Source organism: Typopeltis vanoorti, chromosome 17 (genome assembly GCF_054136105.1).
Source record: "Typopeltis vanoorti isolate ZY-2024b chromosome 17, IOZ_Tvanoo_1.0, whole genome shotgun sequence".
Taxonomy (NCBI): Eukaryota; Metazoa; Arthropoda; class Arachnida; order Uropygi; family Thelyphonidae; genus Typopeltis; species Typopeltis vanoorti.
In genome coordinates this window covers 99320043-99332782 of record NC_143565.1, presented here as the reverse complement: position 1 = coordinate 99332782, position 12740 = coordinate 99320043, and the positions used below count along the sequence as shown (strand labels likewise).

The 12740-nt window shown below is 35.9% G+C and overlaps 1 protein-coding gene across 1 annotated transcript in view; it reads left to right on the top strand.

Annotated features, from left to right (window-relative positions):
- The window catches only part of Atg2 (Autophagy-related 2), a 616887-nt gene that overhangs the window by 44126 nt on the left and 560021 nt on the right, over positions 1-12740 (top strand). The window contains exons 3-4 of the mRNA XM_090407292.1: positions 5241-5387; positions 11771-11873. Coding sequence (XP_090263418.1) covers positions 5241-5387; positions 11771-11873 — 250 coding nt within the window. The remainder of the gene's footprint in view (positions 1-5240; positions 5388-11770; positions 11874-12740) is intronic.

The following is a 12740-nucleotide window of genomic DNA, read 5'->3' as shown; positions in this document are numbered from 1 at the left end:
CCCTATGTACAAGGGGTTAGTGAACGCATAGCTAAGGTGCTAAAACCACTAAATATCTGTGTGGCTTTTTGACCCATCAGAAAAATCTCCACATTCCTAATGTCTCCAAAGGACAAGCTCCCACATCTCAGCTATCCAGGTGTCTACCAGATTCCCTGCTCATGTGGATTATCATATTTCGGATGAACAGGAAGATCTGCTCAGGTCCGGTTAGAAGAACACCAATTGTATATCCAGTACCTTGAACCCGAACAGTCTGGAATTGCAGAACATGCCATCAACACCAGACATGGAGTTAAGTGGAACAAGACAAAAGTCATTCACAAAAGTCAGTTCCTAATGGAACGGCTATACAAAGAAACATGTGAAACATTACTTCACTCCCCTAACCTAAACAGATCCGATGGTCTACGTCTTTCCCTCTTGTGGGAGATAGTACTTTATAAAGCAGCAAATCTTTCCTAACATATAATTGTATACACATTTATTTATGTGTATACAATTATACACATAAATATATATTTTTTTAAAATATATATTTAAAAAAAAATATATATATATATATTTTTTCCTTTAATTTAAATTATTATAATTGAATAATTAAATAATTATTATTTAATAATTAAACATTTAAATAATTTAAAAAATAATAAATAACAATAATAATTAAATAAATTTAGGAAATTTAATCCTACCTACTTAGGAGGTGCCTAAGTAGGTAGGATTTAATCCTACCTACTTAGGTTTAATCCTACCTACTTTGCGAATATAACATTGTTGTTTAATTATCCTTGTACCTGTACTGATGATGCCTGTGATATTCAGGCGAAAATTCTATGAATAAAGAATAATTTATGTGAGTTAATTCCGTTATTATAATAGTTAGTAATATGTCTACTCACGGTATTTCCTTACTGAAACTTATATTATATGTTGTCTACACATGTGATGATGTTCCTCATACAGTAGTAATGTCCAGTGCTCACAGTTGTTGGACTTATCATAATCATGTCTTCTCCACCAACATGCTGTCAAGATTGCATCTAAGAGAATATTGAGATGCAAACCACAGAGATGACCTAATTTCAATACTCTGGAAAACACTGTGCATCCAGTTTCAGCAGTGTCTCAACAGCTTATTCTCCTTTGAGCATCCTGAGAGTGTTGAGGTACTAGTGATTAAGTTCTGCCACTCTTTTTACTTGCAGACAAATAATTGACTACCAGTCTAAAGAAACATAAAGATCAACATGGTTTCAAAATGAAAAGGAGCTTCAGTTTCTAATTGATAAGAAATGGAAAGCTTTCTATTCTTGCAGAATGACTCCATCTGCTCTTTATAATGGGGAGGGGATGAGCACAATAAAAGCAGAGGTATGTGATTTCTCCCATAAAAAACAAACAAAAAACTCAACTCCTTAGCTTCCCTAAAGAAACTAAGAAGTCACAAGGGTTATCGAAGCATTTGTGGGCCTTCTACTCATGTCTTGAATCCCATACGAACAAAAACATCTATTATCCCTCTTCAAGGACTCTGCCTTAATCAGTGCTTTGTTGACTGGAACACTTTAAGGATCTCGAACAGAACATAGTTGTTACTGATTAATTTCTCAACAGCTATTTCCCAATAGCCAATTAGAGATGACTAGTTTGCTGAAGTTTATGTCAAGCCCATGAAATCCTTGCTGAGATTTACAAGAAAGAGGACAGAACTTGGCATTGGCTTCATTAGTCTCTGTTCAGGTTGGAACAAAAAACACGCCATTACTGTATATTTCCTTTGAGTTGCATAGGAAAAAAAATTTTTTTTAGCTCATCTTTATGCAATAAGTTATAAATGTTATGGCATCACTATACAAATTTTGTTGTAAACAAAAAAATTTGCAGTACATATATTTGTTTTCTGTTAGTGAAAGTCTCTAAAATGATAATGTCATCTTGGCTGAATGGTAAACACACTTATATACGGTGTGCCCATTAAGTAATGAGACAATAATTATTATATCAAAACAAAGAAGTATATTTGAAATTGTCAATTACACAGATTCAAAATAATCTCCACACAACTTTTACATATGTCGTACAGGTGTTCGAGGGCAAGGGCATGGTGGAAGTGTTGAATGGGAACCTCCTTGATTGTCTAGGTTACACTATGTTGGATATCCTGAATGTCGCTGAAGTGCTCCCCTTTCAAGGCTCACTTTATCTTTGGGAAGAGGCAAAATATTGCTGAAGCCAAATCTGGTAAATGGGGGGGGGATGTTTGATCACACAGATTGACATGGCTTCACAGGCAGCACACAGTGTGTTGGCATGTTGTTGTGCAACAGAAACCAATTGTTGTGGAGCAGTTCTTTCCTGAAACATCTGCATGTGGGCATGCAGATGTTGCATTACTCCTAAATAATACTGACCGTTCACTTAGTTCCCCCAGGAACAAATTTGTGGTGGATAATTCCAGCAGCATCGGAAAAAAACAATGACCATTGTCTTGACACATGATTTTTGCATGACTTTCTTCTGCCAGGGAGAAGACGTTCCATGCCATTCCATGCTCTGTCGTTTTGTTTCCAGGTCAAACTGAAAACACCAACTTTCATCACTGGTGATAATTCTTTTCAACACATCATGATCTTGAATTGTCTGCAGGAGCTAAATCTGGCGAATGTTGCGCGGCGGGGGGAATGTTTGATCACACAGATCGACTTACTGCTCATCCATTTCATTTCATCCATCCACTGCATGGATGAAATTTTGACAACATGCAACTCAGTGCTCTATCTGTTCATGTGCAGTAGAAGCCTTGAACACATCTTCCTCTTTGTGCAAATCTCTATCTGGCTGTTTCCTTACTGATGCTAAGCTGTACAGCGAGTAGCTTAGTGGTTATTCGCCTGTCATGTGCAACAGTTTCCCTAGCTTTCACCACATTTTCATTTGTTTGTGCAGAAACTGGTCATCCACATCATGGTTCATCTTCCAGGGACTCCCTCCTGTCTTTAAATGTTAAAAACCAGTGGAACACCCATGCACATCTTGATATGCTGTAGCGGTTTTTCCTTATTTATGGTAAAATTTTATCACATTGCTTTGCTCCATGATGCAATTTCTGCCACACTCCACTCCCACGCACTCTTTCTTCAGTGGTTGCCACACAAAAACTGCTGCTTTACTTGTCTCAAAAGTTGCACCTGTTAACATACACAGTGTGTCCCTGGCAGCCACAAAGCCTAGATCTGAACCCAAATCTGAGCCAGTTAAATTACTGTCTGGTGAATGCTTGGTATGTGGTAGATGTAATTGAACACTTTGTGAAATCTATGCCAAACCAATGTGTGCTGTAATTCAGGCTAAATGGTGGAAGTTACTGTCATACGCTCTGAACTTCTGCTGAACAATTCTTACAATGGACAGTAGTATTGTCATCCATGAAAACTGTCATCTGTTGGATAAAAAGTCAGCATTACAGGATAGACTTGATTGGCAACAATGTTCAGATAGTCCTTGGAAGACAACTGACCTTTCAGCGATATCAGGGGACCTACTTTGCATTAATTAAATACTTTGGTCAATAGCTGTACACAAGAACTTCTGTTTGTCTGTACATTCTTTCTCAGACAGTGACGATCTCATCCCTGAAAGATTGTCTTAGGACCATTACATCTCTTAGACAAGCAATGTGGGTTATGTTTTCACTGATTAAATACCCTGGATAGCTTGCCTTTGGAGAAACCAGTTAGCTCTGCTATTTTAAAAATCGTGGCTCCAGTCAATTAAGCATCTTAATAAGGCCTGTATTGAACTCCGAAAGATCCTTTGTTTTTCCCATTATGATCAACACTGTTGAAGATTACTGACTAACAGCATTCTTAAATAGTTGCCTAGAACACATGATGAGCCATGTGACCAAGTATTTGGCATATACGCTGTGTAAGTGACATTTATGTAATTCAGTGGCCAGTATGTGTGCCATGTTGTTGTTCTATGCATTCAGAGGAAAAGGCTAAAAATTTGTGGCATTTTACACTCAAAGACAAAACTTGCATGAGAATTATCTTATTTTTTTCTCTTCAGAGAGTTAAAGAAAAGTGTCCAAAAATTTTGTTGTATTTTCATGAAAATTCTTATTTCTGAAAATAGTCTCTAATTTTAAGAATAAAATAGTTGTAGAAAGGTCAACGACTGTATGCTAGAATGGTTTTGTACAATACAATGATGCAGTGAGGTGTAATTTAGAGTTCATCAGCTTCTAGTAAGGTGTTATCATAGGCTGGCATATTACTGTTCATTAGGCATCAATAAATTTTTTTGTCAGCATGGTTTGAGCATCTGAGATTATTTATGGACCTCATTATTATAAGATGGAAATGGGTTTCTATAAACAAATCCATAGGGATCAGTCAGACCACATCAAATGTTGAAAAGTGATAAGAGCACTGAAAAGAGTTATGCATTCTTGTCATTATGTATCAGTAGATTCTTGCAACTGTCATTTTGTGCGTGAACATTATATACTGAACTAATATTTGGGCTTGGCATAAATCTCAATATCTAATTTTTATCATTATCCTTTCAGGGATTTAGGCCCAGTGTGCTGTTCCGGTCTCTTTCCATCTTTTCCTTGGTTGTCCCTGACTTCCTTATCTTCCAAACAACTGGGTGGCATCAGAGTATTTTTTGGGGGTTGTTTTGAACTGTCCATTCTTTCAATATGTTCAATCCACTTCTTTCATTTTTCATATACTTTGCCGAATTCTGAGTCTTGTTTTAGTTCTTTACGTATTTCTGTGCTTCTTCTTTTGTCTCAGAGAGTATAGCCTGCTGTCCTTCACAGAAATTTAATTTCTCCAGTTTCTATTTTTTTTCTTCTGCAGTTTTTATGGTCCATTATTCACTTGCATAGAGTAGAGAAATTCTTGCAAAAACTTTCAAGGGGAATGGATGTGCAATATATAATCTACTCAAGTAGGATCATCTAGCCTCTCCTTCTCAGTCCAACTCTCATGTCCACATGGTGAACTCTGGAACCCGAGCAACTAAGTGGAAGATTGGGTACTAACCTCAGTGGGAAGCTCAGTCAGGTACAAACGAGAGAAGAGATACTTAAGGCAAGTTTACAGTCCCACACTAAGATTTCTTATTAAAAATAAGAATTTACTATTCATAAAAAAAAATGCTTATTTTTATTTTATAGTAGAAATAAAATAAAATGTATTTACTTTTTCCTCTTTTTTTTGTAGCATCTATGTTTGATTCTGTTTGGGGTAGTATGACAACCAGTATGCAGTTAGCAGAGGAATGTTTACGTCAGGGTCAAGCAGAAAAGGAAGCAGAGGTAACCTCTACCTGCGAAGGATTAGAGCTATTTGCTCAGATAATCGAAACAGGTAACATTTGAATGAGTAAATAGTTTGTTCTTTAGCACCATTTTTCACTTAGTTGTTTTTATATTAAGTTTTTGTTTGTACATTACTTTTTCTAAATTTGAGTCATCATTGGCCTGAAGTAATTTAGAATGGTAGAAAAATGAAAATGGTTCTTTTTATATTGAGATTGTACATGAAAGATTGGTTGACCAACCTATAGTACCTTGTGTAGAAAGAGAACTATAATAAAGGCAGAACTTGTTCACATTATATTCGAAGGCCTATGCAATGTATTCCTTGGGAAACATAGAATGGGAGGATGTTCCAGAGTACAACAGTTGCAGGAATGAAAGCAGAGGAAGAGAACCTTGTCATGGATGATAAATATTTATCATGGAGTTATTTATAGAAGATGCATGTAGTAGATACTGAACACCGATGTGAGAGTGGTTAGAGTGAGTTGGTAAGAGATTAATCGGCCTGATTGTTCTCTTCTGTATTGTGTTGAGTATTCTTAGGGAGCTTTTGGGGCATTTCCCAAAATGTGAGTAGTACTTGATGAACTTATGATTTTTGATTCATTTAGGGTTAATGGCTATTCAGAGATAAATAACACCTTGAGCAAAAGAGGAACCCTAATATTTTGGATGCTAAGAAGGCAATTTATTTATTTATTTATTAGTATTTTTTATGTTGCTTTCACCCACAAAAGGCTATTTGCAAACCTGTAGTACATTTTATACCATGTATATGGGATAATTATATTTTTAATTTATTTTTTACATATTTCATAAACCCTATTCTAAAGGCCAAACCCTGGAACATTTTTCAAGCCACTTCAAGTCTCCAATAAATAAGCGGTGGTCTCACACCAAGCGAAATTCATCTCCCACCTAAAGACAATTGCAAACATCCAAGCTCATGGCAGAATTCATACCCACAGCCTGTTGGTTTGAGAGCAGATACACTAACCACTCAGCCAACCAGGCATGCTTGGTTGTGATGTGTTTATGCCAACAGAAGCTTGATGTCGTGGTAATTCCAAGGAGATCTGAAATGTCATGGCTGCTGAAACATCACTCAGTTAAACAAAGCCGTCAATTTCATGAGGGAACTAGTGTGAATAGTGAAAGTCAGTTATGAGAACAAACCAAAACTCACCATCACCTGAAGATAGGCACCATCAGTGTAAGAAGTATTAGTGGAAAAGATGTAACCACAATTTGTGTTACCGTTAATGTATGTTCAGTGTTGTAGGCTGCGTCTTTTGTTATATTACGTACTTCCACTACCCTGCTTTGTCTTTGTTTTCTCTTTACTTAATTATCGTGCATGGTCAGCTGCCTTAACTCTCGATTGCTGCCATATATTTATTTCTACTATATCTTATTTCTCATGCTTTATAGTCTAACAAATTTATTTGTTTAACAACTGCGCCGGTTTTACCATACATCAAGTGTGAGAGTATAAGATCTTAAACCAAAGACAAAGCAGATATTGTTTATATTCCCTACTTATATTATTCTTACATTAAAGTAATCATGCCTTAAATGTTAAATCATAATAACTTCTAATAATTCGAATAATTTTTTTAGGATAGTGCATTGACAGAATCAATCCAGTATGTTGTTTACAAATCATTTAATTAAGTCAAAAGGAAGTATTTACAGAGCGATTCTCTCTCTCTCACTCACTCACTCACTCACTCAATCACTCACACACACACACACACACACACACACACACACACACACACACACACACACACACACACACACACACACACACAGTCATTACAACTCTCACTTCTCTCGCTCTCTTTCCCTCTCTCTCCAATCTAATCTTAGTTCTAAGTTATTTCACAATCCAGCCTAACATTACTTGAATATAGGACATACCTTGGTTAAGCCTAATTCACCTTTAACATACAATATCTCACAAACATAGACATATACTCTTGTTCAATATTACAACTACTTACAATATTTGTTCAGCAGACAGTCTCTCACATCAAACTTTTGTACATGCATAAGTCTTCTTTTTATCTTTCTTTCTGCTGACTGACACATTCCTGTTTTCCCCACCAAATTTCTTCCTTGTTCAAGTAGTCGACTGTGCCTTTCCTTATTGGATCCTTAACATGGTGTATGTACGGTTCTTTCCTTTCACGACGATGCGACACATTTCTCATGTGACGGCGATCCAGGTGGATGACAAACGACACTTCTGCTGCAATTCCTGACAATGAGATCTTGCGTGACTGTGATCTCAGGTAAGGGAAGAGATAGGAAACCCTAAGACAAAATTTTTTTCCTTGCGAACTGCCTTGTATAGTCCCAAATCTCCATTGTGTACATGTACACATCTCTTGAAACTGGTCACGTATTTAGCTTTGGACATGCTGACATCATTCTTCGCATGTCTTTGGAGTTCTTTATCCATGCCAACTATAGTCATGTATTGACCCTTGGATATAATGACGTCATTCTTCATGGGTCTTTGGAATTTTCCATTTATGGCAATTCTCAGAAATCTTCACTAACTTTAACATTAGACTTACTGATTTAACATTACTTAATAGTCTTACTTGATGACATCATACACCACATTATTTTAACAAAGGCTCAATACAATAATATTACAGAAAAGATTATTTCAGTCAAAATTTAACAATTTTCTGAGTACATTCTCCTAAATAAATAAATTAAAAAAAAAACGTAAAAACAAACATAATAAGTTACGAAGTCACTTAATTGTTTTCTGATATGCAAAGTTAGTTAATAATAGTTAATCAGAAGTTATTTCACAATTAGGTGTAGAGAGCTTGAAGAGTGATTTAAATAGGCTGTCAGTATATTGGCAAAACATAATGGATTTCAGTTTAATGTGGAAAAGTGTAATTTATGCATTTTGGGATGCAAAGATTACAAGCTGTGAATTGTAATCTTTGCACACTGAGGGAATTGTACTCCAGGAAATTGAAGCTGGGTATTTGGAGGTAGTAGTGGATAGAGTTGAAGTGTAGAAAGCATATTGCTAAAATAGCCAGAGTTACTAACAGAATTGGTTGGTTGTTGTAGAACACACTAATAAGCCGAGATAAGGGCATTATGATTCCCCTTCATAAAGCCTTGATACGACCATATCTGGATTACTGTGCTCACGTCTGGTCACCTGAGTTTCTTGATGATGAGGAAGTTGCAGAGAGGATTCAGAAGCAAGTGACCAAAATGTTGAGTGGTCTGTGGAATTCTTCCTGTGAGTATAGATTGAAGGTTTGTGGATTGCAAAAGCTGGTTGAAAAAGGGGATACAATAGAAACATTTAAGTTACTTAAAGACTTTTATAGGATTGATGCAGAGGAAATATTTCAGCACTCAGTTAGAGGGGGACAGAACAAGTAGTCATCCCTTGAAGTTGGGCATGATAATGGTTAGCAAGGGTAGGAGGACTGGATTTTTTCCTCAGAGAGTGATAAATGAATGGGATGGATTGCTTGAGTCAGTTGCGGCTGCTTTGTCTGTTAATGGTTTCAAGGAAGGAAAAGAAGAAAGCATATCAAAGGTTCCTGGCAAATAAGTCAGCTTTTACTCTTACAGAATACAGAGACAAATGTAAGAAAGCTAAACAGTGTGTAAAACTAGCTAAACAAAAGTCATGGGAGGACTTTGGCAAGAATATAGAAAATAAATATCAAGAAGGTGGCAAAATATTCTGGAGGTTGTTCAAGGAGCTTAGGAATGGAGGAAAGAGTGCTGTAAAAGGAGTTAGAGATGATAAAGGTGACATGAAAACAGGAGAAAAAGATATCCTTGAAGTATGGAGTAATTACTTTGAAAAACTGCTAAATGAAACAAGCAGTGATGACAGCACACTGGTAAAACACACTGGCCAGGCATGCAGTCAGGAATACATATCCATACATGAAGTAGAAAAAGCTATCAAAGGCTTCAAATGTGGAAAGGCAGCAGAAGTAGATGATATTCGACCAGAAATGCTGAAGTATGGTGGCATAAAAGTCTTACAGTGGCTGCACTGCATAGTTCAGAAAGCCTGGACAGGGGGACGAATTCCCAATGATTGGAGTAGAGCTCTCATAGTACCCATATATAAAAAGGGAAATAAAACTGAATGTGAGAATTACAGAGGTATTTCCCTACTGAGTGTTCCTGGCAAGATCTATGCAAGTATACTTGAGAAACGGTTGAGAAGAATTGTGGAAGAAAAGCTGGGTGAAGAACAAGCTGGATTCAGGGCAAATAGAGGCTGTCAGGATCAGATCTTCACTTTACGACAAATAGTCGAGAAAGCATGGGAATATAACAAAGATCTGTATTTAAGTTTTGTCGATTTGGAAAAGGCATATGACAAAGTGCCGAGAGAGAAGCTATTCAATACGCTGCAGTTATATGGTGTCAATGGGGCATTATATCAAGCAATACTTAGTCTTTATTCGAATTGTAAGTCAGCAGTTAGAATTGAAGGAAGTACAGGAAGATGGTTTAAAGTTAAATCTGGTGTGAGACAAGGATGTACATTATCCCCTTTGTTATTCATTATCTATATGGATCACATTATGAAGGAATGTGGTATTAAACCTGATATCAAAATTGGAGATGTTAATGTCAGCTCTTTGCTTTATGCAGATGATGTTATACTTCTAAATAAATCTGCTACAAGTCTGCAATATTCCCTCACTAAATTGAATAACTGTTGTAATAGATGTGGTATGAAGGTCAGCGACAAAAAGACAAAGACAATGAAAATAGGCAGAATCATTGAAAATGTCAACTGTGTTGTGAATGGAGAACCTGTGGAACAAGTAAAACATTTCAGCTACTTAGGCACGATTTTTACTGAAGATGGTAAATTAAATATAGAAATAGACATCAAAATCAGCAAAGCTGGTATGGTGGGAAGTCAGTTGAATAAATTCATATGGAATAAGAAAGAAATTAGTCGGAACACTAAATTAGCTGTATACTAGACAGTGTTCAAATCAGTTTTAACTTATGGATCTGAGAGCTGGGTCAGAAGTAAAACACTTGACCAAAGACTAGAGACCGCAGATATGAGAGTCCTGAGAAAGATTAGAGGCGTGAACAGATGGCATCAATGGCAATATCATATTAAAAATGAGGATATTAGGAAAGAACTTGACATTGTCAGCATCCAGGAATGCGTTAGCAGAGCTAATCTCAGGTGGTATGGTCACTTAAATAGAATGGGAGAGGAAAGATTAGCAAAACAAGTGTTCTCTGCCAGGTTGGCAGGAAAACGACCCAGAGGAAGACCAAGATATAGGTGGATTGATAAGGTACAAAGTGCCTTTGACGATAGAAATATAAGATATGATAATGTTGGAGTCTTGACAAGTAATAGACTGATTTGGAGGAAAATTGTATATAGGACGTTAGTAATGATGTAATTTTTTCATGTAGTACTGTCATATCCTGTACTCCCCTTGAGGGTACATGGCAGGAATTTGATGATGATGATGATGATGGTTTCAAGGAGAGGTATGATAGATATTGTGTTGATAGTTTGGTTCTCCTGTAATGAGTCTGGTCTCCGTAGAAGTGTCTGTATAATAATTGTAATAAAATTCTCAGCAGAGTACTTATAAAAGAAGTAACATTTTATCTCTAAACACAATTTTTAGTGTAGATGGCAATTTAAATATGGAAATAGAAAAAGTAAAACTAGTGTATTGGGGAAGGAAGAGTCGATTGACAAATTTATATGGAATAAGAAAAACAAAACTGCAAAAACACTAGCATTATAAAAGACAGTATTCAAACCAGTTTTATGGTGTTTAAATTATGGATCAAATCTACTAAAAAGATCAAACCTGCTAAACCTGTGAGAGTTGGATTATAAATTAGAGACCATTGATATGACACTACCAGGAAGCTGATGATGATATGAGCGTGCTGAGACAAACTAGTAAGATGGCATCAACACAGAATCATATTAAAAATGAAGATATTAGAAAATAACTTGATTGTTGGCATTGAAGAATATGTGAGTAAAACTGATTTAAGGTGGTATGGTCACTTAAGTTGAATAAGAAACAAAAGGGTTAGGGGGAAAAAAAAAACCCAGAGGAAGAGATTTATCTTTCCTGATAGATAAATGCAGTTAAAAGTGCCTTAGCAGATCAAAGAGCTAACAATTTTGGAGTCCTGACAAACAGCTGAGTAATTGGGAAGTAAACTGTTGATAGGAAGTTATTAATAATCTAAGCTTAACACGTATCCTGGTATTCTATACTCCCACTGAAGGGTATATATCTAGAAATGAATGAAGTGTAATGAAATTGAAAAAAAAAACTTTCTTATTAATAGAATAATCATTCAATATATTATTTATTTATTATATAGAATTTTTTTTTTCTAATTCAGTACTTTGCAAAATAAGAGTGAGGTGCTTTGATACAGTAATTCGCATAGAACATTTACCAAAAGATGCTAAATCTGGCGTTGCCCTTGAAATGCACATAAAACAGTAAGTACAAAATTAACCATTATTATGAATTAAACAACATGCAATTTCTTTTTGAAATTATACGTACTGGTTTATACATGATCCTTTCATAGCAAATTAGCAAAGCAACTATTATTGTATTTAGACCACCTTTCAGGTAATATTGAGTCCTCAAATTATCTGCCTTAGACAAATTATGTATTTATTTATTTATTATTATTATTTTGTTATATATACAAATTTGTGGTAGTCTAAATACAGTCGTGATTACATATTTTTACTTGAATGCATTTTTTGACATCCATATTTCCTTGTTGCATCTCTGTAACAGGCAATCCTCTAGATCACATCATCTCAGTAAATTTGATGATGCCAGAACACTATTCAAGCCCTGTGGACTGCAGCATTATTTTCCAAACCCATCCAGGAAAAGATGACCATTATTGGATGGGTATTATTGGTATGCTAAAGCATAGGTGGCCAACAGCCCCCCCCGGGCCGCATGCTGCCCATAACGTGATTTTGTGCAGCCCACGGCAGGATAAAAACTATATTCAATTATATGTATTATCAATTTAGCTATTAGTTTCGACTGCAGATTTTCTGATTGATATACTTTTTATATTCATTATTTCTGATGACGGAAACAATTTATATTCTCAACATGCAATCAAAATTGCTTTAAAGAGATTACTCAATTTATAAAATCTACTGCTTCTCTGTGCTAGCTATAGATTTCTATGCGCTTGAGTAACGCATGATTGAAAGTCACTTGCTCTGCTCTGGTTACAATGATCAGTTTCAGAGACTCAGTTTCACAGTTAACAGTGTTATTGTTGCTGTTTGTGTCCTCTGGTCAGTCTTTGTGTACTATGAGTAAGAAACATA